General features: G+C 34.1%; 1 protein-coding gene across 1 annotated transcript; it reads left to right on the top strand.

The window, feature by feature from the left end:
• Positions 1 to 999: 999 nt before the first annotated feature.
• On the top strand, positions 1,000 to 24,390 carry LOC134248939 (adhesive plaque matrix protein 2-like). The gene is made up of 10 exons (XM_062731323.1): positions 1,000 to 1,042; positions 1,745 to 1,858; positions 2,093 to 2,206; positions 2,814 to 2,927; positions 4,982 to 5,101; positions 7,363 to 7,476; positions 20,825 to 20,910; positions 23,004 to 23,091; positions 23,784 to 24,001; positions 24,299 to 24,390. The coding sequence occupies exons 1-10, from the start codon at positions 1,000 to 1,002 to the stop codon at positions 24,305 to 24,307; spliced, it is 1,020 nt and encodes a 339-aa protein (XP_062587307.1). The 3' UTR covers positions 24,308 to 24,390.
• The last annotated feature ends 538 nt before the right edge of the window (positions 24,391 to 24,928 follow it).

Raw genomic sequence — 24,928 nt, forward strand, 5'->3', positions numbered from 1 at the left:
AAGAAGTAAAGGAATTTTTACTGCAAGGAACCATTGATTCCTCGGGAGATTCCTTCACGTTCCTTGGACAAAGTCCCAACATATATATTTTAGTTCAAAGATTTAGAACATCTTTTGTGTTTCGATTGCTATTTTGAACTTCCAGATAGTCCCAATACCATCAACATCAAGTTCACAAGCAGTCACTGCGTTTAAATCTGTGTTTGCTCGTCATAGCATTCCGACAGAACTATTGATGGACAACGGACCTCAATTCTACAAAATTGCATTTTTTAGTAATCACAATTTTGTGTGAAATCATGGGTCCCGAAGGTATTTTCCGGGGTTTATATTTAAGCACCCTCTAGTTACAGCTATTAGCCTTATCCTTATCAAAATAAATGTTGGCTCCGAAAATGGGGTTAAAAAATTTTACCCACCTTCAACCATCAATTCTCACAATAGGAAATACATGTACATGTTTTTTGGCATAAGGTGTTGGATATCTTTTGGACCAAATATTCTGGTGCATTCTGAAATTGTAATATCTGTAATCTGATCTGGCATTTCTAATAAATGCTCTACTCTCTCTCTCTCTCTCTCTCTCTCTCTCTCTCTCTCTCTCTCTCTCTCTCTCTCTCTCTCTCTCTCTCTCTCTCTCTCTCTCTCTCTCTCTCTCTCTCTCTCTCTCTCTCTCTCTCTTTCTCGCTCTCTTTTATTTAACATGCTGCAGAACAGACCTGAAAACATGCTTCAGGTTCATATGAACCAAATTGTTCATCAGTTACAGTATTAAAGAGCACATAAAAATATTAATTTTTACCCGTGTTGCATTATTTAAGAGTTTAGGTGTGTAACATTTACTGCGAAACACCCTGTTTATTGTTTTAGAAACTCGCTGGAACTGGAAATATAACCGATGTAAAAATGGTGGTACACGCAAAAGTTGGAGATTAAAATCAAATACACAAAGGGGACCTCAGTTGTTCTCATGTTCCTGTCCAGAGAGGTTTTATGGGAATGTATGTCAGTGTGAGTCACCTTATGTTTTTAAAATATTACGGTGAGAGCATCTTTTCCTGTTTCGTATCATTTTTGTACATAAAAAAAATTAGTTAAAATATTATCATGTCGAAACTGAAAATATCGAAAAAAGTTGATTTTAAACCTCGACTCAAATCCAAAAACCTACTGAGGTACATTCTATGGTATATTCAATGTTTGTGAATCAAAATGTAAGGATATGGAGATAACGAATAGTATTCAATCTCAAAGTTCATAAAACAATACTAAATAAGAGCAGAGCAAACACGGACCCCAAAACATTAGAGGTGGGATCAGGTGCCATGGAGGAGTGAACATCCCCTGTCGACGGGTCACACCCGCCTTGTGCTCCTTGTCATGATCAGGAAATAAAGGGAAAATCCGTCGTCAATTCGGTGTATAAATAATGGACTAACAATTGGTATGAAAAACATCGTCAATTCAGTGTATAAATAATGGACTAACAATTGGTATTTAAAACGTCAGTCGGCATTTGACTCAATGGTCTTTCGAGAGATACTGTAAACCAGCTATTTTTTTAACTCATATTTTAATTGCGATTCATCATTTTGAAATCAATTTCCAACTATTAATTGTCACGACAAAAAGAAAGTTACAAAATAGTTCGTTACTTTCAATTATTGCTTCTGAAAGTTGGTTGCGAATGTTTACAGTATATAACAATGAGTTTTTTTTCAATTCAAAAGTTTTGTTTTTCTAGTCCATGTATGTCATCAACATGAATGTCAGAAGGGAGTGTGTGAGGCAGATACGACCAGTGCACGTCGTTATAAATGTAACTGTTTGGAAGGTTACAAAGGGAAGAATTGTGACGGTAATTTATATAAAAAATGTTATTATTATATATAATGCAGAGGTCGCCTGCTTTCCCCAGTAGTCAAGACTGTTGCTCTTGTGTTGATAAAAGTCTGTTACATTTATTTCATACAAAATTTTTTTATTGACTATAAATATACATAATATTACGTCCTAACAAATGAGATGTCATCAGCTTTTCTTAATTTGTGTATCGATATTCTTATGCCCTCCTAATTCTTTGTTTTTCTAGTCCATGTATGCGATCATCATAATTGTCAGAATGGAACTTGTGAGGCAGATACGACCAGTGCACGTGGTTACAAATGTAACTGTGTTGAAAGTTATGAAGGGGAGATTTGTGAAGGTACTTCAAAGTGTTTATTATTCTATAAACAGCAGACGTCGCCCTCATGCCGCAGTCAAAAGTGCAGTTGTTCTCGAGTCACAGAGTTTGCAGTCGATACTAACGTTGCAAGTTCGAACCTCACTGCGGGAAATGGAGGTTGATTATTGTTAACTTACTTGAGCTTTTCTGATCAAAATTTGTCTCTCAAGGAAAAAAAGAACATTTTATTTTGTTCAAATCATGACCCCAAGGGTAGGGCGGGGTCACAATAGGGGTATGAAAGTTTAACATAACAAAGATCTTTAAAAATTTTAGGCGATCTGTTGTTACATGTAACGGTTTATTCCTTAATTTATAAAAAAAAAAGAAAATCTACATGAGAAAAAAAAATCTTGCTGTGACATTGATCTCGATATTAGGCATGTATTTGTAAATGTATTTGTATTAAAACCTTTTTATAAATAAAAAAGTTACTTACATTTAAAAGTCAACTCAATATTTCATACTCAGATTGTTTGCTGATTATAAATACATATGATATTACTGTATTACAAACAAGATGTCTTTGGCTGTTCTAATTTGGGTATTAATTTTCTAATGTTCACCCACATTTTTATTTTTCTAGTCCATGTATGCGATCAACATGATTGTCAGAATGGAACTTGTGAGGCAGATACGACCAGTGCACGTGATTACAAATGTAACTGTTTGGAAGGTTACAAAGGGAAGAATTGTGAAGGTAATTTATCTAAAAGTATAAGCTACAAAAATCCACTAAGATAATTAAATCTATTTATTTCATGTATTCAATGTTCATAAGGTTATAATGTTCATAAGGTCTTACGAGAGATATATAACAATGAATCAATCAAATTCAAAGTTTTGTTTTTCTAGTCCATGTATGTCATCAACATGAATGTCAGAAGGGAGTGTGTGAGGCAGATACGACCAGTGCACGTCGTTATAAATGTAACTGTTTGGAAGGTTACAAAGGGAAGAATTGTGAAGGTAATTTATATATTTTTTTTATAATTATATATACTGCAGAGGCCACCTATATGCCATAGTGGTCAGGGCAGATGTTCTTGCGTCGCAAGGGTTCTAAATTTCTTAAGCTCTTAAGGATCCTTCTATACAAGTTCTATACAAGTTTCGTCTTTACTGGTCTAGTGAATCTTGAGAAGGATTTATCAAGGTTTTTGCTGTGTATTTAAATGTAAAATTTTGATACCCCATTTAAGATTTAGGTTTCTTCTAATCATGACATCGGAGTGGGTAGGGGCAACAGTGGGATATTATAGTTAACAACATGAATACATAGAACAAATCTTGATAAATCTTCTTCTCAAGATTCACTTGGACAGTAAAAATAAAAGCTTTAAAGAAGAATCCTTTGATTGCAAAGACTCCAAATCGTTCAAATCATGACCCCTAGGGGGAAGGGTGGGGTCACAATGGGTTATCAAATTTTGACATAGGAATACATAGGAAAAAACTTTTAATACAAGTACATTAAAACTCTTAAGTAGTCGTTAAGAATGTTTTTTAATTATCTGTTTGGAATTTTGCGACTTTACTTTGTTCCTTTTTAGCCGACATGTTACCGGTACATTTCTAAATTTATTTTAAAAACTTCTAAATTAGTAGAAAACTCTTGCACTGACAATAATCCCGACATAAGGCATATATTTGTATCTATACTTTTGTACTTAAAAAATTGTATCAATGAAAAAAGTTACTATCATTTTAAAGTCAATATTTACCCAATGAACTCAGAAAGTACTAGTCTGTAACATTTATTTTATACTCTGATTTGTTACTGACTATAAATACATATTATATTAGTGCATTACAAATGAGATGTCTTAAGCTTTTCCTTAATTTTTGGTGTATTAATATTCTAATGTCCCTCCAAAACTTTTTTTTGTAGTCGATGTATGCAATCAACATTATTGTCAGAATGGAACTTGTGAAGCAGATAAGACCAGAACACGTGGTTACCAATGTAACTGTATGGAAGGTTATGAAGGGGAGAATTGTCAAGGTAATTAATATAAAAGTGATTATTATTTTATATACAGCAGAAGTCTCCCTCATGCCGCAGCAATAAGTGCAGTTGTTCTTGAGCCGCAGAGTATGCAGTCGATACATCCAATGCAATTACGAACCCCATTGTTAGCTAACCTAAACCGAAGGTTCATATAGACAATATTTCTAAAAATCTTCTAAAAAATAAAAAAAAATCTTCTAAAAACAAACATGTTCCCAAGAAAAAAAACATTTTGTTCAAATCATGACCTCAAGGGTAGGGTGGGGCCACAATGGGAAAAAAAAGCTAATCATAGGAAAGATCTGTAAAAATCTTTTTAGGCGACATGTTAAAGGTTTATTCCTAAATTTATTGAAAAAAAAAACTCTACATGAGAAGAAAAGATGTCAAGTCATTTCTCTCTAAAGATTTTTCTCTCCCAGGTTATTTCTCTCTCCCACCATTTCATGTCCCCCAATATTTTTATTTTTCTAGTCCATGTATGCGATCATCATGATTGTCAGAATGGAACTTGTGAAGCAGATAAGAACAGTTTACGTGGTTACAAATGTAACTGTATGGAAGGTTACAAAGGGGAAAATTGTGAAGGTAATTTATCTAAAAGTATAAGCTACAAAAATCGACTGAGATCATAAAATCCATTTATTTCATGTATTCAATGTTCGTAAGGTCATAATGTTCATAAGGTCTTACAAGAGATAAACAACAGTGAATAATTTAAATTCAAAGTTTTGCTTTTCTAGTTCATGTATGCGATCAACATGTTTGTCAGAAAGGGACGTGTGAGCCAGATACATGTAACACCAGAACACGTGGTTACAAATGTAACTGTATGGAAGGTTACAAAGGGGAGAATTGTCAAGGTAATTTACATTATTTTTTTATTATTATATATACTGCAGAGATCCCCCACATGCCCCAGTGATCGGGGCAGTTGTTCTTGCGTCTTGCAAAGTTATCTGTTGTAAATTTCTTAGTTTCTTAAGGATTCTTCTACACAAGTTTCATCTTTATTGGTCTAGTGAATCTTGAGAAGGATTTATCGATTTTCCCTGTGTATTCATATGTTAAACTGTGGCCCCACCATATCCCTGGGGTCATGATCAGAAAAACCTTAAATGTTTGTTACCAGGCAATGCTTCTATAAAAAGTTTCATCTTTCCTGGCCCAGCGGCTCTTGAGAAATTTTTTTTAAAGATCTTTCCCATGCAATCCTATGTTAAACTTTTATACACTATCGTGGCCCTGCCCTATCCCCGAGGGGCGTGTCTTGAACAAAATCAAATATATCTTTTTAGAGGATGTTTCTGCATGAGTTTCATCCTTTCTGACGCAGCGAATCTTGAGAATATTTTAAAAGATTATTCCTATGTTTTCCTATTTCAAATTTCGATACACCTCTTTGTCCCCACTCCAACCCTAACCCTGATTAGCATCCTTTGGTAACGAGATTTAAGTTTCTTCTAATCATGACCCCTGGGTAGATAGGGGAACAGTGGGATTTCAAAGTTAAAGATATGAATACATAGGAAAAATCTTGATAAATCTTCTCAAGATTCACTTGGCCAGTAAAAATAAAAGCTGTTTAGAAGCATCCTTTGGTAGCGAAGATTCAAATTCGTTCAAATCATGACCTCAAGTGGGAAATGTGGGGCCAAAGTGGGTTATCAAAGTTTGACATAGGAATACATAGGAAAAATCTTTTAATACAAAAACATGTACAACCCCTATAGAGTCTTTAAGGATATGTTCCAATTACCTGTTGGATTTTGCGGTTTCATTTTGCTTCATTTTTAGCCGACCTCTTACCGGCACATTCCTACATTTATTTCAAAAACTTCTAAATAAGAAGAAAACTCTTGCTGTGACAATAATCTGGACAATGAGCATATATTTGTATCTATACTTTTGTACTTAAAAATATTTGTATCAATGAAAAATAGTCACTTTAAAGTCAACTCGGTATGTCAATGAAAGTTCAAGTAGGTAACATTTATTATTCAGATTTTTCACTGACTATAAATACATTTAATATTAGTGTATTACAAATGATATGTCTTCATATTTTCCTTAATTTTTGGTGTATTAATATTCTAATGTCCCGCTCAAACTTTTTTGTAGACCATGTATGCAATCAACATGATTGTAAAAACGGAACTTGTGAATCAGATAAGAACAGTGTACGTGGTTACAAATGTAACTGTATGGAAGGTTATGAAGGGGAGAATTGTGAAGGTAATTTATATAAAAGTGATTATTTCTTGAGGATGCAGTCGATACATACGATGCAAGTACGACCCCGATTGTTAGTACACCTGAACCGAAGTCTCACTTGAGCCCTTCTGATCAAAATATGTCTGTTGTAACTCGTTGCTGTTATTGTTTTCGTCGTTGATACCTTTTCCGATCTTCATCTTCTTCGAAAGAACCACTGGGTCACGTCATTTTCCTAGGGGACAGAATTCTGTATAAGTGAAGAATTAATGACATTTTAAAAAACCTTCTCCTCAAGAACCACTGGGCCAGGAAAGATGACACTCAAGTGGAATCATCCTCATGTCACCTAAATGCACATGTATGCACAGTTTGACCCCCGGGGTAGGGAAGGGCCACACTGGTGTATTAAAATTTAACCTGGGAATGCATAGAAGAATATCTCTAAAAATCTTCTAAAGATTCACTGGGACAGGAAAGATAACTCATTTTGTTCAAATCATGACCCCGAGGGTAGGTAGGGGCCACAATGAGGTATAAAATTTTAGAATAGGAAAGATCCTTAAAACTCCATTTAGGCGACCTGTTAACGGTTTATTCATAAATTTATTTAAAAAAACGTCTACATGAGAAGAAAACTCTTGCTGTGACATTGATCTCGACATTAGGCATACACTTGTAAATGTACTTGTATAAAAGTTTTTGTATCAATTAAAAATGGTTACTATCACTTAAAAGTCAACTGAATCTATACCAAATGATCTAAGAAGGTACTCGTCTGTAACATTTATTTCATACTCTGATCTGTTATTGACTATAAATACAAAAAAAATTTAAATGAGATGTCTTCAGTTTTTCCTTAATTTTTGTATTAATATTCTAATGTCCCTCCAAAACTTTTTTTTTGTAGTCGATGTATGCAATCAACATGATTGTCAGAATGGAACTTGTGAAGCAGATAAGACCAGAACACGTGGTTACCAATGTAACTGTGTTGAAGGTTATGAAGGGGAGAATTGTGAAGGTAATTTATATCAAAGTGTTTATTTCTAGAGTATGCAGGCGATAAATACGATGCAAGTACGGCCCCCATTGTTAGTTAGCCTGATCCGAAGGCTCACATGAGCCCTTCTGATCAAAATTTGTCTGCTGTCACTAGTTGCTGAAATTGTTTTGGTCGTTGACAACTTTTCTCATTCTTTTTCGAAAGAGCCACTGGGTTCCATACTTATTCAAGGAGACAGAATTTTGAATAAATGAAAAATTAATGACATCTTAAAAAACCATCTTATCAAGAACCACTGGGCCATAAAAGATGACACTCAAGTGAAATCATCCTCATGTCACCTAGATGCGCATGTGTACATAGTATGACCCCCGGGGTAGGGTAGGGCCACAGTGGTGTATCAAAATTTAACATGGGAATGCATAGAATAATATCTCTAGATATCTTCTTTAGATTCACTGGGACAGGAACTCTTAACGGTTCATTCCTAAATCTATTTTAAAACTCTACATGAGAAGAAAATGCTTGCTGTGACATTGATCTCGACATTAGGCATACATTTCACTGGGTGAAAAAAGTGGTTTCCCATCATGGGAAACTTTATGGAAACCACATGGAAACCTCAAGTTTACATCATGTTTCCCAGTGGTTTCCGTAGCGGATGCTAGGTTATTCCGCCAAGTTTCCGTGACACGGAAACCCCCTACGCTCCGATTCCATAAGGTATCCCGTACCACGGAAACCTCTGTAAACCTGAAGTTTCCCGAACATCCATGTAGTTTCCCGTTATGGGAAACCTGAAGATTCCACTGGTTTCTAGAATCAGGAAACTTGATGGAATCGGAGCGTAGGGGGTTTCCGTGGAATGGAAACTTGGTGGAATCTTTAGGTTTCCTTTTACGGGAAACTACATGGAAGCTGAGGAAACCTCACGATTCCTGAAGTTTCCTCGACTCAGGAAACCATATGGAATCGGAGCGTAGTGGTTTCCGTGGAGTGGAAACTTGATGGAATTTTTAGGTTTCCTTATACGGGAAACTACATGGAAGCTCGGGAAACCTCACGATTCCTAAAGTTTCCTCGACTCAGGAAACCATATGGAATATGAGCGTAGTGGTTTCCGTGGAATGGAAACTTGATGGAATCTTAAGGTTTTCTTTTATGGGAAACTACATGGAAGCTCGTGAAACCTTATGATTCCTGAAGTTTCCTTGACTCAGGAAACTATGTGGAACTTGTGTAGCACTTTCTGTGTGGCGGAAACTTGGTGGAATTATCTAAGAGTCCCATTCCTGGTGGAAATTACTGGGAAACTTCAAGATTCCCTAACTTTTCTAAAGGAAGCAATGTGAAATAATGGGTTTTCTTTTAAAATCTATCAAAAAAATTTATTACACGTAAAAGAAAAAAGCATTACCATTTTATATGTTTAATAATTCATTTGATGTACAAAAACCGTAACTGAATTTTTCAATGATATCAAAATATTAAATAAATTCATATGTCTTAGATAAACAATGGAACAGTCTTTCACATTTAAGTCCATTCATAAGGGTCATTAAGTACTTCTTTCAACATCAGTTTCATGGTTTTCTTCACATCACCTATGATCTGCAATATTCATACAAAATTATTATATGATGTCAGAATTATAAATCTTGAATATAACTTAGAAATCTAAGAGATCAGTCAATGTCCTTTAATATACCAATATCAATAATTACTTTCCATGACCATGATACATATGATTTCAGCATTTAATGTATCTCTTTAATATTTAATGCTTTATGATAAGTGAAAAAAAAATAACATAATATGAATAATGTTTTCAGCCTTATTATGTCATTGAGAATATATTACTACATGTATCTCATACTAAGAACCCTGCTTTAAGTGTGATTAGTTTGAGAGAAAACATACCCTTTATAATAACAAAAATATGAGGGAGAGATTTTTTTCTAAATTTTGATATTCGACCTAGAAATTGGTTGAAGATCATTGCAGACCCTCCATCCAATTGCACAAAAGCTAGATTACACCAGGGGAGAAATATACTCTGGACTACGATTTTAAATAAAGAAATACAGTAGATTTTGATACTAACCTTTGACCTAGAAAATTAGTCCAAGGTCACTCCTCATCCTCCATCCACAGGCTCTCTGTAGTTTAAGTTTGAGAGAGAAATATGCACAGAAAAAGTGATTTCAGATGGAGTGATGGGTAGACACTGAATTAGGGCATCCACAGAACAGGACCTAAAAATAATGCAATATATATGTATTACAGTATATATATACACATGTACTTGTATGTTAATGATTTATCATATGCTGCATTGGACACATATGATTTTATCATGGTTTAAGTATACATGCATCTTATGAGTAATTTTATACCGGTATTGCATGTATGCTCAGTTTATTTAAGAAATAAATAACAAGTTTATAAACTTCAATGGGAGAGATACTGTACCACAAATGTATATATAAACAAGTACCGTAATTTAATTTTTTTTTTTTTTTTTTTTTACATATATTGACCAACATTATTTTCATCCATTCATCATGTTCATGAATTGGCTGATCAAAATTCAGTCAGTTTTAGATCTATATGATATACCATAAAGGACTTTCACATTTACAAAAGTTATTCCCTTTCGCAGGGTCGATCTGGGGTCAACCGGCTTAAGACGCTGTTTTCCCTCTTTAACAGTATCAACTTTGAGGGACAATATCTTAGAAATAAAATCTGTATGAACATATTCAGTATGATTTTCATGTTGCCCCCATACTCTGGCAATACAGATACAGATCGTAATTGTCCAATATTTTTGAAGATTGAAAACATTAACAAGTAACTTACAAAGGACAAAGTGGGAAAAATGAGCGATACGCCGACAATTGGAGAAAACTCTTAGGAATGTGAAATTCGTCTATTGGTGATGACAATTCCTGTTTTAATGTCATTGAAAAATTAAGAGACATTAAAAATTTAAGCGCTATTGTCATACACGCATCCTGTTTTTTCATCCATATAACCTTTTCGTATCATAAAATTTACCAAAATTTAATACTTCAAATAATTTCATTGAATATCTATAAAATAAAGGAAACTCTAAAAACTTAGTGACTTGCAGAAATTATTCCTTGAAGAGAAAAAAATCTATCATATTTCATATAAATATGTGCATAATGAGCCTTTTTTATTCATTTAGAACATATGGTATGTGCCTCATTTCCCCAAGAAATTTTCAAAGACAATGGACTATCTGTAAGCAGGAATCATTGCTGTTTACTTACATTGGAAAAATTTATGAAAGTAATTAATTTCCTATTTTTTTATTTTAAATAATGCTAAAAATAATTTAATCTATTAAAGATAATCTAACTGACTGTAAAATAACATTTTTCATAATCTTAATCTATGGGCAGATCACTCTAACTTCATAAAACTACCTGATATTAAAGTAGAACTCTTTAGTGTGCAGTTTTTAGAGCTTCCTTTAAGTAATCAAAATACTGACCAGCAAGAAATCAGTTAATAAGCATTTCTTTTTTTTCATTCAAATTTTTGGAGAGATCTCAGAGTTTTTTCCTGTTCAATTCAGGTCCAAAACGACAAAGTTTTTTTGAAGTGTATGTATTAGAGAACTGATTGTATGTCAATCATAGCAATACACACATAACATGGAGGGGGCAAATTGTTTCAGCCCTAGCTTTTACATAAAACTTCTTGTAGCTCACAGCTGATATACCACAGTATTTAAATAAAATTTAGAATCTTTTTTTTTCAGGCAATTTTCATATACATACTAATCATGAATGAATTACCACTTACCAAATGACCACATCCTGAATCATCATACATTTTCTATGATTTTATCTCACTGGTTTTCTTTTTAAGTCACACAGTTTTCTTCTCTCTGAAATGATAAATTATGTCCAGGTACTATTGCATTCTGATTTAAACTAATTACGTAATAGCATTAGCAACAACCGAGATGGAAGAAAAAATAACCAGAAGTCTCTGTCGAGACTGTAGCTCTACTGGTTTGTACTTATCAAAAACTGATGCACAGAATTATGTATCTTAGTATAGTCTACTTGTGTGCCAAGTTATATTGAAATCAGACTAAAATTTAAGGAGGAGTAGTGTTTGCAGACAGACGGACAGACAGACAGACGGACGCATTTCTATTGCATAAGCTCTTCTGGTCTCTGACCAGTAGAGCTAAAAACAAGATGCGCTTGTGAAACACAGCAACAAAGTTCGAAAATGCAATTTTTTTTAGCATACAGGTCACAGTCAAGATCACATAATCATTGTCCTTGTTGCCATTTGAAAGCACTTCATTAGTGGAGTATGCATACTAAATATGAAGTCACTATCTTGTATAGTTCTAAAGTTATGGTGAAGGTTGAAGTTGACGACAGACACTCAGACAGACACACAGATATACAGTTATGGCAAAAGTTTGAACATTATAACTTGGTATACACACAGCCACTTCGAGGTATCAAGGGTAAATTAAAATTCACAGCACAGCTGGACTGCATTTTGACTTCGAGGGATCAAGGCTATTTATGAAAGTACATTAGCTTTGTCATTACTATCTTTGAGTGTTGATATTGCAGTTATCTGTCTTTCCGAGTCTTTCTGAGTGACAGTCGCTAGTCACATTGTCCCGAATTTCCTCGATCACATAGACAAAGTTGCTTACCAATACAACGCGAGACTGATCATGCGTGCATGGGTATGTTTCTACGTGCTGCTTACTAATATTTAAGTGAAATGTCTTTTTTTGAAACCAAAATGATGTTTTTTTTTTGTCGAAACTACATGACAAGATACTCTGAACTCATAGTACACAATTTGGTAAAAACAATAACCTGGTTCCCCGAACCAGTTTACGAATGCATTTGGCGTGAACTAATAAAATAGTGGTACAGTTTCACTTCCATTTTCAAGTGTGTTTTGTTTGGGGTTTTTTTTTGCGATTAAGTTTCATGGACTTTTATTTTTTAATCAATATTTTGCTATGAAAATTGGGAAATTTACACCTTTCTTTTGGGAAAAAAGTACCTTTTTTGCATTGGGAACGGGCCGTTGAACGGCCCCAATTTTAGAGAATCGAGAGCCCTGTGAAAAAACTGATAATTCAAGCTGATGATTCATTTACATTTCTTGAAATACTATCAATATTAATTCACTATTAGGCTTTTCTTTTTTACATCTTCATCTCAACAGGTTAGACATTACCAAAAAAAAAATCTTTTGAGCAGTAAACTATTTCAATAAACAATAAAACAAACCTAATCTCTTCAGAAAAGTGGACAGGCTTTGCTGGCTATCCGAAAAGTCAGAAAACACATGTATTCAAACCGGATGTTCTACAGTCTGAATTTAACTACGAAACCATACTCGGTGTAACTATTATCATCCGGATAATTTGAGCGGGGTTAACAATATTTTTCTTTTTAATTCCGAAAAGTATTCATTTATATATAGAGAGAGAACATACATATGTAGCATACGTTTTAATAAACATGATAAAAGGCGAAACGTTGCCATTTTACAACAAACAAATATTACTGCATGCACATGCACGGTGCCTTTTTTACTCCAGCATGCTAGAGGTTCACGGCGAGATACTTTTGACTTGGCGCCGCGTAACCTCTAGCATCCATTGTAAAAATTCTCGCCGCTGAAACCCCATGTGGAAATAAATTATTTTATTAAGAAATAAGGCTTTGTATATTATCGAATGGTATGAAATAATAAAATACTCAATATTTACGATAAAACTTACGCATAAAATACTGTTAACCTCTCGTATTAGCAATAAATCCATTATTTTTTAAATCGAAGCAGAAATTGAAACAAGTTGTGTGTTTTAAATTCAGAAATGGAATTCAGAAAATATGACGAAACGAAACTAGTGTAATGCAACGAAAATTTCGTTTTCTGACAACCAATTCGCAAAATTAATGTGAAGTCAAATCGAAAGTACTTCTGTTGACAAATTGGAATAATGACAATTTTCATTTATTAACAATAATGCACACTGAATAAAATGGATTTTATTATTTCTTGTGGAAATTTGGGAAACCTGGCTTTTCATCCTGTGTTTGTAAATGTACTTGTATAAAAACTTTTGTATCAATTAAAAATGGTTACTATCATCTAAAAGTCAACTCAATGTATACCAAATGATCTAAGAAGGTGCTAGTCTGTAACATTTGTTTCATACTCTGATCAGTTACTGACGGTAAATACATAAAATATTAGTGCATTTCAAATGAGATGTCTTCATTTTTCCTTAATTTTTGTATAAATAATCTAATGTCCCTCCAAAACTATTTTTTTTTCTAGTCCTTGTATGCGATCATCATGATTGTCAGAATGGAACTTGTGAAGCAGATAAGACCAGAACACGAGGTTACAAATGTAACTGTATGGAAGGTTATGAAGGGGGGAATTGTCAAGGTAATATATATAATATAAAAGTGTTTTATTTTATATTCAGCAGAATCGCACACATAATACAGTGATAAGTGCAGATTATGCACAGATTATGCCTTTGATACTTACGTTGCAAGTACGAAACCCAATGCGGAAAACGGAAGCCCATTTTATCGATATTATTGTAAGTTCACCTGAACTGAAGGTTCAAGTGAGCTTTTCTGACCAAAATGTGTCCGTTGTCTGTCGGTGTTGTTGTAATTGTTGTCGTCGTATTTTACTTTCCACATTTTCATCTTTTTTGCACGAGCCACTGAGCCAGTTTCAACCAAACTTGCTAAAAAGTATCCAAGGCTGAAGGGGATTTCGGTTTGTTCAAATGAAAGGCCACTTCCTTTTCCAAGGGAAGATAATTATGAATTAGTAAAAAATTAATGAAATATTAAGCAAATCATCTTTTCAAGAAACACTGGGCCAGGAAAAAAAAAACTCGTGTGGAATCATCTTCAGGTCATGTAGATTTAAATTTGTTCATATTTTGACCTCCGGAGTTAATATGGGGCCACAGACGGGTATCAAATTTTTAAAAAATTAAAATCTTCATCTTTAGATTGACTAGGCCTTTAAAGATGAAACCTTTCTAGAAGCATCCTTTTGAAACGAAGATTTAAGTTTATTTTTATCATGAACCCCACCACCTGGGGGAAGCGAGAGGTCACAGTAGGTATCAAAGTTTAACAAAGAAATATATAGGAAAACCTTTTATTACAAGTACATATACAACCCTTATGTTGTCTTTAAGGATATTTTCCAATTATCTGTTGGAATTTTGCTGCCTCAGTTTGCTCCTCTTTAGCCGACGTATTAATGGTATACTCCTAAATTTATTTTTAAAAAGCTCGAAATAAGAATAATTTCTTGCTGTGTCATTAAATCTCGATTTTAGACACACACCTGTAAATGTATGTGTATCAAAAACGTTTGTATCAAATGAAAATATATACTATCATTTGCTTTATCATAACAATTTTTTGTTGGGGTTTAAGTTTCGTGGTTTTTGAGGTATGAAGAAACCCAAGAATTCATGTCTACCACGAAATACATCGTTTCACATTTATTTCTACTGAACAATTCTTTAACCACAAAATCAGTCCCCATGAGCCAATAAATTTTCCTCAACACATAAAAACCTCTGAAAATATGTGATTTTACAGTAAAAATCAACTCGAATTATCCCAATGAACTCAGAATGTACAAGTCTATAACATTTATTTCATACTCAGATTTTTTACTGACTATAAATACATATAATATTAGTGCATTACAAGGGAGATGTCTTCGAATTTTTTTTATTTCTGAATTAATTTTCTCAAGTTCTCCATTTTTTTTCTAGTCCATGTATGCGATCATCATGATTGTCAGAATGGAACTTGTGAGGCAGATACGACCAGTGCACGTGGTTACAAATGTAACTGTGTTGAAGGTTATGAAGGGGTGCATTGTGAAGGTTATTAATGTTAAAGTGTTTATTATTTTTTATTATACTTCTTGTGAATTTGTTCTATATAAAAATATGACGAATAAACATGCTATCTTTTCCAAACAGTCCTTATTGTGAAATAGTTTTTTGTGCAATCTGTGCATGGTGAAATACTCATCAAACAATTCACCGGCAGCATTCTGTTTCTCTCGTTTTTCATCTCGGACAACTGATTTTATACGGATTGTGACGTATATATTATGACGTAACAAAAGTTAAGTCAGCGTCGGTATAATAAAAAAAAACATTTACTGACTATTTGGGAAATACCACGTGTATCGTCTCAATCGACAGCAAACTAGTTTGCTGTCTTGGGGGACGACAAATTCGCTATTTTCTTCATAGCCAGTAAATAGGTGTATAGTATGCAGCATAAGTTGACCACATGCCATAGTGATAAGTACAGTTGTTCTTGAGTCGCAGATTATACAGTCGATTCTTCCGTCCTAAATACAAAACCCACTGCGGGGAATGGAGGCCGATTCTTCTATCGATATTAATGTAAGCTGACCTAAACTGATGGATCAAGTGAGATCTTTTGATCAAAATTGTCTGTCGTTGTTATAGTTGTTCTCGTCGTTAACTTTTCCGATTTTCTTCCTCTTCTTCGCAAAAGCCACTGGGCCAATTTCAACCAAACCTTCTACAAAGTATCCATGGGAGAAGGGGATTTAAGTTTGCTCAAATGAAAGACCACGTCCTTTTTCAATGTGAAGTTTTTATGGATTATTGAAAAATTCATGGCATCATTAAAAAAATTTCTTGTTAAGACTCACTGGTCCAATAAAATGAAACTTGTACAAAAACATCCTTTTGTATCGAAAATTCAAGTTTGTTCAAATCATGACTCCAAGGGGTATGGTGGGGTCACAGTGGGGTATCAAAGTTTGACATAGAAATACATAGGAAAATCCTATTAATACAAGTACATAAACTCGTACAACCCTTATGTATTCTTTAAGGATATGTTCCAATTGTCTGTTAGAATTTTGAAACTTCATTTTGCTCCTTTTTATCTGACCTGTTACCGGTACATTCTTAAATTTATTTTAAAAATTTCTAAATGAGAAGAAAATTCTTCCCGTGACAATAATCATGATATAGGACATACATTTGAATATGTACTTGCATTTAAAATGTTTGTATCAATAAATAAATAATTACTATCACTTTCTCTAATATCACAAATTTTAGTGTGAGTTTAATTTTCGTGGTTTTTGAGGTATAAAGAGACTTAAAAATTTATGTCCCACCACGAATTACAACGTTTCACATATATTACTATTGAACAGTTGCTCAACCACGAAATCAACTCCCCATGAAGCAATAAATTTTCTTTTAATCACGAAAATTTGACCCCTCAGAAATTTGATTTTACAGTAAAAGTCAACTCAATATATCCCAATGAGCTCAGATGGTACAAGTTTGTACCATTTATTTCATACTCAGATTTTTCACTGACTATAAATACATATAATATTAATGCATAACAAGGGAGATGTCTTCCGATTTTCTTATTTCTGTATTAATTTTCTTTACTCCATTTTTTTTTATTTTTAAAGTCCATGTATGCGATCATCATGATTGTCAGAATGGGACTTGTCAGGCAGATACGACCAGTGCACATGGTTACAAATGTAACTGTGTTATGAAAGGGAGAATTGTAAGGGTAATACAACCCGTATGTAGTCTTTAAGGATATGTTCCAATTATCTGTTGGAATTTTGCAGCCTCATTTTGCTACTTTTTAATCTGACCTATTACCGGTATACACTCCTAAATGTATTTTAAAAAATACTCTAAATGACAATAAGCTCTTGCTGTGTCATTAAATCTCGATATTAGGCAAACAATTTAAATTCTCTTGTATCAAAAAAAAAATGTTTGTATCAATGAAGAATGGTTACTTTCACTTTCTGTAAAATCACAAATTTTAGTGGGATTTAACTTTTATGGTTTTCAAGGTATAAAGAGACCCCGATTTATGTCCACCACGAATTACAACGTTTCACATATATTTCTATTGAACAATTCTTCAACCACGTTATCAAGTCCCCATGAACCAGTAAAATTTCTACGAAACCAGGAAAATTTGACACCTTGAACATATGTGATTTTACAGTAAAAGTCAACTCGATATTCCAATGAACTTAGAAGGTTTAAGCCATTAACATTTATTTCATACTCAGATTGTTTTATTGACTATAAATACATATCATATAAGTGCATTACAAATCAGAAGTCTTCGGATTTTCTTATTTCTGTATTTATATTTCTAATATCCTCCAAGTTTTTGTTTTTTTAGTCCATGTATGCGATTATCATGATTGTCAAAATGGATATTGTGAGGCAGATAAGACCAAAGCACATGGCTACAAATGTAACTGTGTGGAAGGTTACGAAGGAGAGAATTGTGAAGGTAATTTATATAAAAGGGATTATTTTTCTATACAGTGGAAGTTGCCCATACGCCAAAGTGATAAGTGCAATTGTTCTTGACTCGAAGAGTATGCAGTTGATACGTACGTCGCACGTACGAACCCTACTGCAGGAAATGGAGGTCGATTTTTCTTTCGATATTATTGTTATCTCACCTGAGCCGAAGGGATAAGGGAGTTTTTTTGATCAAAATGTGTTTGTTATCTGTAATTGTAGTAGTTGTTGTTGTTGTCGTTTGTTTTCCACATTTTCATCTTTTTCGCAAGAGCCGCTCGGCCAGTTTCAACCAAACTTGCTTCAAAGTATCCAAGGGTGAAGGGGATTTCAATTTGTTAAAAAGAAATGCCTTGTCCTTTTTCCAAGGGAAGATTATTAGGAATTTTTGAAAAATTCAGGACATATTTAGCAAATCATCTTTTCAAGAAACACTATAGGCCAGAAAAGATGAAACTAGTGTGAAATCCTCTTCAGGTCATGAAGATTCAAATGTGTTCATATCCTGACCCCCGATGTCAGTATGGGGCCACAGACGGATATCAAAGTTTAACATAGGAATACATAGAAAAAAAACCGTAAAAATCTTCTCAAGATTCCGTAGGCCAGTTAAGATAAAACCTGTATAGAAACATCCTTTGATAACGAAGATTTAAGTTTGTTCTAACCATGACCCAAACCCCCTTGGGGTAGGGTGAGGCCACAGTAGGTATCAAAGCTTAACTAAAACATATATAGGAAAAACCTTTTAATACAAGTAAAAAAAACATGTAGTCTTTAAGGATATGTTTCAGTTATCTTTTGGATATTTGAGACTTCATTTTTCTACTTTTTAGCCGACCTGTTACTGGTACACTCCTAAATTTATTTTGAAAAGCTCTAAACTCCTGTCATTAAATCCCGAGTTTAGACATACATTTGTAAATCTACTTGTATTGAAAACGTTTGTATCAATGGAAAAGTAGTCTCTTTCCCTTTCTGTAAAATCACAAATTTTAGTGGGGTTTCATTTTTGTGGTTTTGGAAGTACGAAGAGACCAAAATATTTATGTCCACCACGAATTACAACGTTTCACATATATCGCTACTAAAGAATTCTTCAACCACGAAATCAAATCTTTATGAACAAATAAATTTATCTTAAACTACGAAAATTGACCCCTCGAAAATATGTAATTTTACAGTAAAAGTCAACTCGAGATATCCCAATGAACTCAGAAGATTGAAGTGTGTAACATTTTTTTCATACTCATACATTTCATGCATTTCATACTATTTTCTACTGACTATAAATACATATAATATTAATGCATAACAAGGGAGATAACTTCGGATTTTCTAATTTCTGTTTTAATATTATAATATCCCACCCGTATTTTTTCTAGTCCATGTATGCGTTCAACATGATTGTCAGAATGGAACTTGCGAGGCAGATAAGAACAGTGTACGTGGTTACAAATGTAACTGTGTTGAAAGTTATGAAGGAGAGAATTGTGCAGGTAATTTACATAAAAGTGTTTATTATTTTATACACAGCAGAATCGCCCACATGCTTTAGTGAGATGTTCTTAAGTCGCAGAGTATGCAGTTGATACTTACGTTACAAGAACGAACCCCACTGCGGGAAATAAAGGCGGAATCTTTTATTGATATTATTGTTAAATTTAGCTTTTCTCATCAAAATTTGTCCGTTATCTGTCCTTGTTGATGCCTTTTTTGTCGTCGTTAACTTTCCACATTTTCATCTTCTCATGAACAACCAAACTTGCCAAAAAGTATGCATTTGTAAAACGGATTCCAGTTTTTTCAAAAGAAGAAACACGCCATTTTCCAAAGGGAAGATAATTATGAATTAGTGAAAAAATAATGACATCTTTAAAAATTCATCTTCTAAATAACCACTGGGCCAGGAAAAATGAAACTCTTGTGGCATCATACTCATGTAGTGTAGATTCAAATGTGTAAAGATTCTCAAGTTTGTTCAAATCATGACCCCGAGATAGATTGAGGCCACAGTAGATTTGCTAAGACACCAAGATTTGCTAACCCTGAAGATACAAATCGCCTGCAGAAACATCTTCTAAATGAGAAAATTTAATTTTGTTCAAGTTATGAACCCCGGGGGGAGGAGGGGGACACAATGGGGTTTCAAAGTTTTACATATGAATACACAGGAAAGATCTTTTTAAAATATTTTTCTACAGAATCTCGGGGCCAGTAAAAATGAAACCTGTATACATGCATCGTTTGGTATGTATTTATACATATAATATTACTGCATTAAAAACGAGATGTCTTAATCTTTTCTTAATTTTTTTATTGATATTCTAATGTCCCGCCAACGATACTAAAGAACATGTTCTACCTACTTTCCAGTCTTTGACTTAGTCCGGGTACTTAAAAGTAAGATACTTTTTCAGGAATTTAAAATCCTCTTTTATAAGGAGGATACAATGATATAATCCCATTTTTCATCAGCATTTCTAAAAAAAAGTCATTATAACTTCGTTAGCAAAAAAAAAAAAAAGCTAGCGTAGTAGAGTATAAGTTGACTTTTTCCTCTTGCTCGGCATTTTATTACACTGTTACACCACAGATTATTTCTAATATTTGGATTACTCACAATCTTTATCTATCAGCTAAACTAACATGGGGTATATTGAAGACATATATTTTGTATATTTTCTCCTTGCTCATTTGGTTATACAATGAAATGTGAAATTGTTTATCAATAGAACACGTATGGAGATTTATGAATGCCTGACAAACTTAATCTATCAGTTGAACTAGTGTTGGGAAATGTTGATGACTGACGATCTGTATCTATAGCTTACTGAACTATCTAGCTATATAGGGTAATACAATGATAAATGACATTTTTATCAATCAGTAGAACAAGTGTGGTTAATTACAATGTTTATTATCTTTCAGCTCGGAGTTGTCCTCACCCCTGGATAAAACACAACAATTACTGCTTCCTCTTCAGTGATGACAAACTCGATTGGGCCGACGCATCGGTTCGAATCCTTCCTAAGATCACTTTTACAAGTTTTAACAAATAGCTATTTATCATTAACAGAAAATTGAGATACATATATTTTAAAATACTATTTTGTCTAGCATGTTTAGACCTATAGTTAATTAATTTCATCATTCATTAGGTAACCTGAGTAAACTCAGGTGACCTATTGCTATCTGTTTTCGTCCGTCGTCGTGCGTCGTGCGTTGTGCGTTAACATTTGAACATTTTCAGCTTCTTCTCTGCAACTACTGAACCAATTTCAACCAAATTTAGCACAAAGCATCTATGGGTGAAGGGAAACAAAAATTGTGAATTTCATGATCTCTGCCCCCCAGGGGCCTGAGGGGTGGGGCCAAAACCACTCAAATTAATGCAATCTTTAAAAATCTTCTTTACTCCTGGACATCAAGCAGTCAAACTGTTTGCATGATTGTAATCAGCATTGAGTCCTCTACTAAGATTGTGAAATTCATGGCCCTTGGGTCAGGGGCTCTAGTGCTAGGGCGGGGCTAAATAAGTATATAGTGAAAATGCATTATTTCTTTGAAAATCTTCTTTTCTGCTCCTGGTTATTAAATAAACAAACTACCTATATAGTTATCATGAGAAAGAGTGCTTCTACCAAAATTGTGAATTTTATGGCCCCAGGTCAGGGTTGCTGGTATTAGGGAGGGGCTCTATTGATTATATAGGGAAAATACATTAATTCTTTGAAAATCTTCTTCTCAGATCCTGGATATTAAATCGACTAACTAAGTGCATAGTTATGATGAGTAAGAGTGTCTCTACCAAAATTGTTAATTTTAGGGCCCCAGGGTCAGAAGTTCTGGTGTTTGGGGGGGGGGGGACTCTATTGATTATATAGTGAAAATACATGAATTCTTTGAAAATCTTCTCTGCTCCTAGGTATTAAATAAACTAACTAAGTACATAGTTATGATGAGCAAGAGTGCCTCTACCACAATTGTGAATTTTAGGACTCCAGGGTCAGGGGTTCTGGTATTGGGGGGGGGGGCTCTATTGATTATAAAGTGAAAATACATGAATTCTTTGAAAATCTTCTTCTCTGCTCCTAGGTATCAAATAGATTAAATAAGTGCATAATTTTGATGAGCATGAGTACTTCTACCAAAATTATGAAATTCATGGCCCTCGGGTCAGGGGTTCTTGTGTTGGGGGGGGGGGGCTCTATTGATTATATAGTGAAAATACATGAATTCTTTGAAAGTCTTCTTCTCTGCTCCTAGGTATTAAATAAACTAACTAAGTGCATAGTTATAATAATGAACAAGAGTGCCTCTACTTTAATTGTCAATTTTAAAGCCCCAGGGTCAGGGGTTCTTGTGTTGGGTGGGGGGCTCTTTTGATTATATAGTGAAAATACATGAATTCTTTGAAAGTCTTCTTCTCTGCTCCTAGGTATAAAATAAACTAATTAAGTGCATAGTTATAATGAGCAAGAGTGCCTCTGCCAAAATTGTGAATTTTAAGACCTCAGGGTCGGGGTTCTGGAGTTAGGGCGGGGCTCTATTGATTATATAGTGAAAATACTTGAATTCTTTGAAAATCTTCTTCTCTGCTCCTGGGTATTAAGCAGTTGAACTACCTATATAGTTATGAATCAAGACCCATTCTTCCAGAATTGTGAATTTCAAGGCCCCAGGATCAGGGTACTATAGAGGAGGGGGCTGTACTTATAGACTAAAAATGAATGAATTGTTTGAAATCTGCTCCTTGGTATTAATCAAATATTTTTGAAAAGCAAGGATGCCTTTTCAAAAATTGTGCAATGTGTGGATCTAGGCCTAAGTGTCAGGGGTTCATGTGTGGTAGGGGCACTACTGATTATTGCTGAATATTACTGATTAGTTGAAATGCATTTTTTGTTCCTCTGCCTTTCCTATGGGTGTTAAGTAACTAAACTAAGCAACTGCTAAGTGTATAGTTATGAAGATCAATGATGCCAATAAAATTGTGAATCATGTCATAGCATCTGGCTTAAAACATGAATCAAATTTAATCACTGGAAAGTTGTTGCATAATGCTCAGGTGACCTATAAGGCCAATGGGCCTCTTGTTTAATTACAGAGAAAATGTCGTTCAATTGACTCAATTCTGGCTGAACCGACCACACAAGACATCAACAATTTTATCGTTTCAAAGATGATTGTCCAAAGTGAGTAAAATGTTTAAAATCGTGTTGTGGATGAAAACTGTTAATAAATATATAATTGATGTCTATTAATAAAAGAAAATATATCAATGCACTAAAAATCAACAGCGTTGATCCGGGTTGGGGAGAAAAAAATGGTCATGTCATCCTAGTTTTTAAAAACTACTCTTTCAACGAATAGTAATCGTCGACAACCAATTATTTTGCTTTTTCATTAGGAGAGAATATTTCCTCAGTCGTATCTGTTTCATGTTAAACTGAAGAATAGAATTGAGAATATAAGATAAAGCGAATAAACGTTTGATTACAGTTTCTTTAGCAAATATCGGTACATGTACATGTATGTTGGAACAAGGGATAGTCGTGGACAGAGATGGTGTACCCACCCAAAAAACTTTGCTTATATATACTGAGTATATATATCCTTCAAAAAAATGTGTTCTTCAACCCTAATTTACTAAGATTTTCTTACAGACCCAATTCAGATTGTTAAATCAAATATTAAATGTAGAAAATCTAACTTACAAATCTGGTATAATTCAGTGTCAGTTGGTTTTATACCAAAATTAACAACCGTACATGTAGTTAGCAAGAGACTAGGTGGGTTAGTTTAAGTTTAGTTAAAAATGATCATTTGGGGTTAACTTTTGTGAACTATTGCAATAAAATCTGTTAGTTCAAACATTGTTTTTCAGGTGAAGGGAGCTATTACTGGCTGGGCGGTTCTGACCTGGAGGATGAGGGGAAGTTTGTATGGACGTCCCGGGGGCAACCTTTCTCCTTCACATTCTGGATCGACGGAGACCCCAACGACGCTTATTGGGGAGAGGATTGTGTACTGGCAAACTGGCATGGGATCGGGCGCTGGGTAGACCACGACTGTTCGATGGAGGAGTATTACATCTGTCAGAGAGTGAGTACAATCTGGTACAACATTCAATAGAAGGAAAAAAAGAGAGTGGATTATGCATTGCTGTTGGTTTTTATCGAACTTTTACGAGAACTATGTACCCATAACTTTATATGCGTAATAGTTAACAAATCCGGCCGACAAAGGCAAACACGAGAATAAAAAATACATACTTGTTTTCTTTCCCTTGATATTATTATACAAGTCTTACAAAATATTTGAGATTTGTATAAAAATTGCTGACTGTTTCAAAATTTGGTGTTAATACCTTATTAACTGTTAGTTTTTGATTGATTTCAGGAGTTATGATGAGACTACGATTATCAAGTGAAATGAACATACAGTACCTGGATATAATAAAGTACGCAACATGACGGCTGTTTCAATAAAAAAAAACTTTGACACCGGAAAATTTGTTTGTTATTCTTTAAAAAAAATAAAATGGAATATGTCTTACCTTATCAATATTTAACGAATATCTCTAATTCTTGGCCAAATTATGCGATATAACCCGGTTTGAGTCAGTTTACCCTTTGTAATCCGTAACGGATTTTTACGTTATTGCCCGATCATGACAAGGAGCACATGGAAGTTGTGACCTGTCACCAGGGGATGCTCACTCCTCCATGGCACCTGATCGCACCTCTGATGTTTCAGAGGTCTATTTTGCTCTGGTCCTATTTTTTATTGTTTTATTGACTTTGATATTGATAGCTATCTTTGGTAGCTGGTGGGTGAGAGGATCAAGACTTTGGAAGCATTGCTTTGCCTTATCTTATAAGAATTGATATTTGCGTTAATGTGGACAATATAATTGATCATCTCCCTCCTCCCTTTCTTCCTTAATATGTTTTTTTCTGTAAAACCATTTAACAAATATTTAATACTTTACATTATGACACCATGATATTGTGCATGTGCCATCAATGA

This window comes from Saccostrea cucullata, unplaced genomic scaffold (assembly GCF_032062105.1).
Source record: "Saccostrea cucullata isolate Sc308-1 unplaced genomic scaffold, CSIRO_AGI_Scuc_v1 ctg1798, whole genome shotgun sequence".
Taxonomy (NCBI): Eukaryota; Metazoa; Mollusca; class Bivalvia; order Ostreida; family Ostreidae; genus Saccostrea; species Saccostrea cuccullata.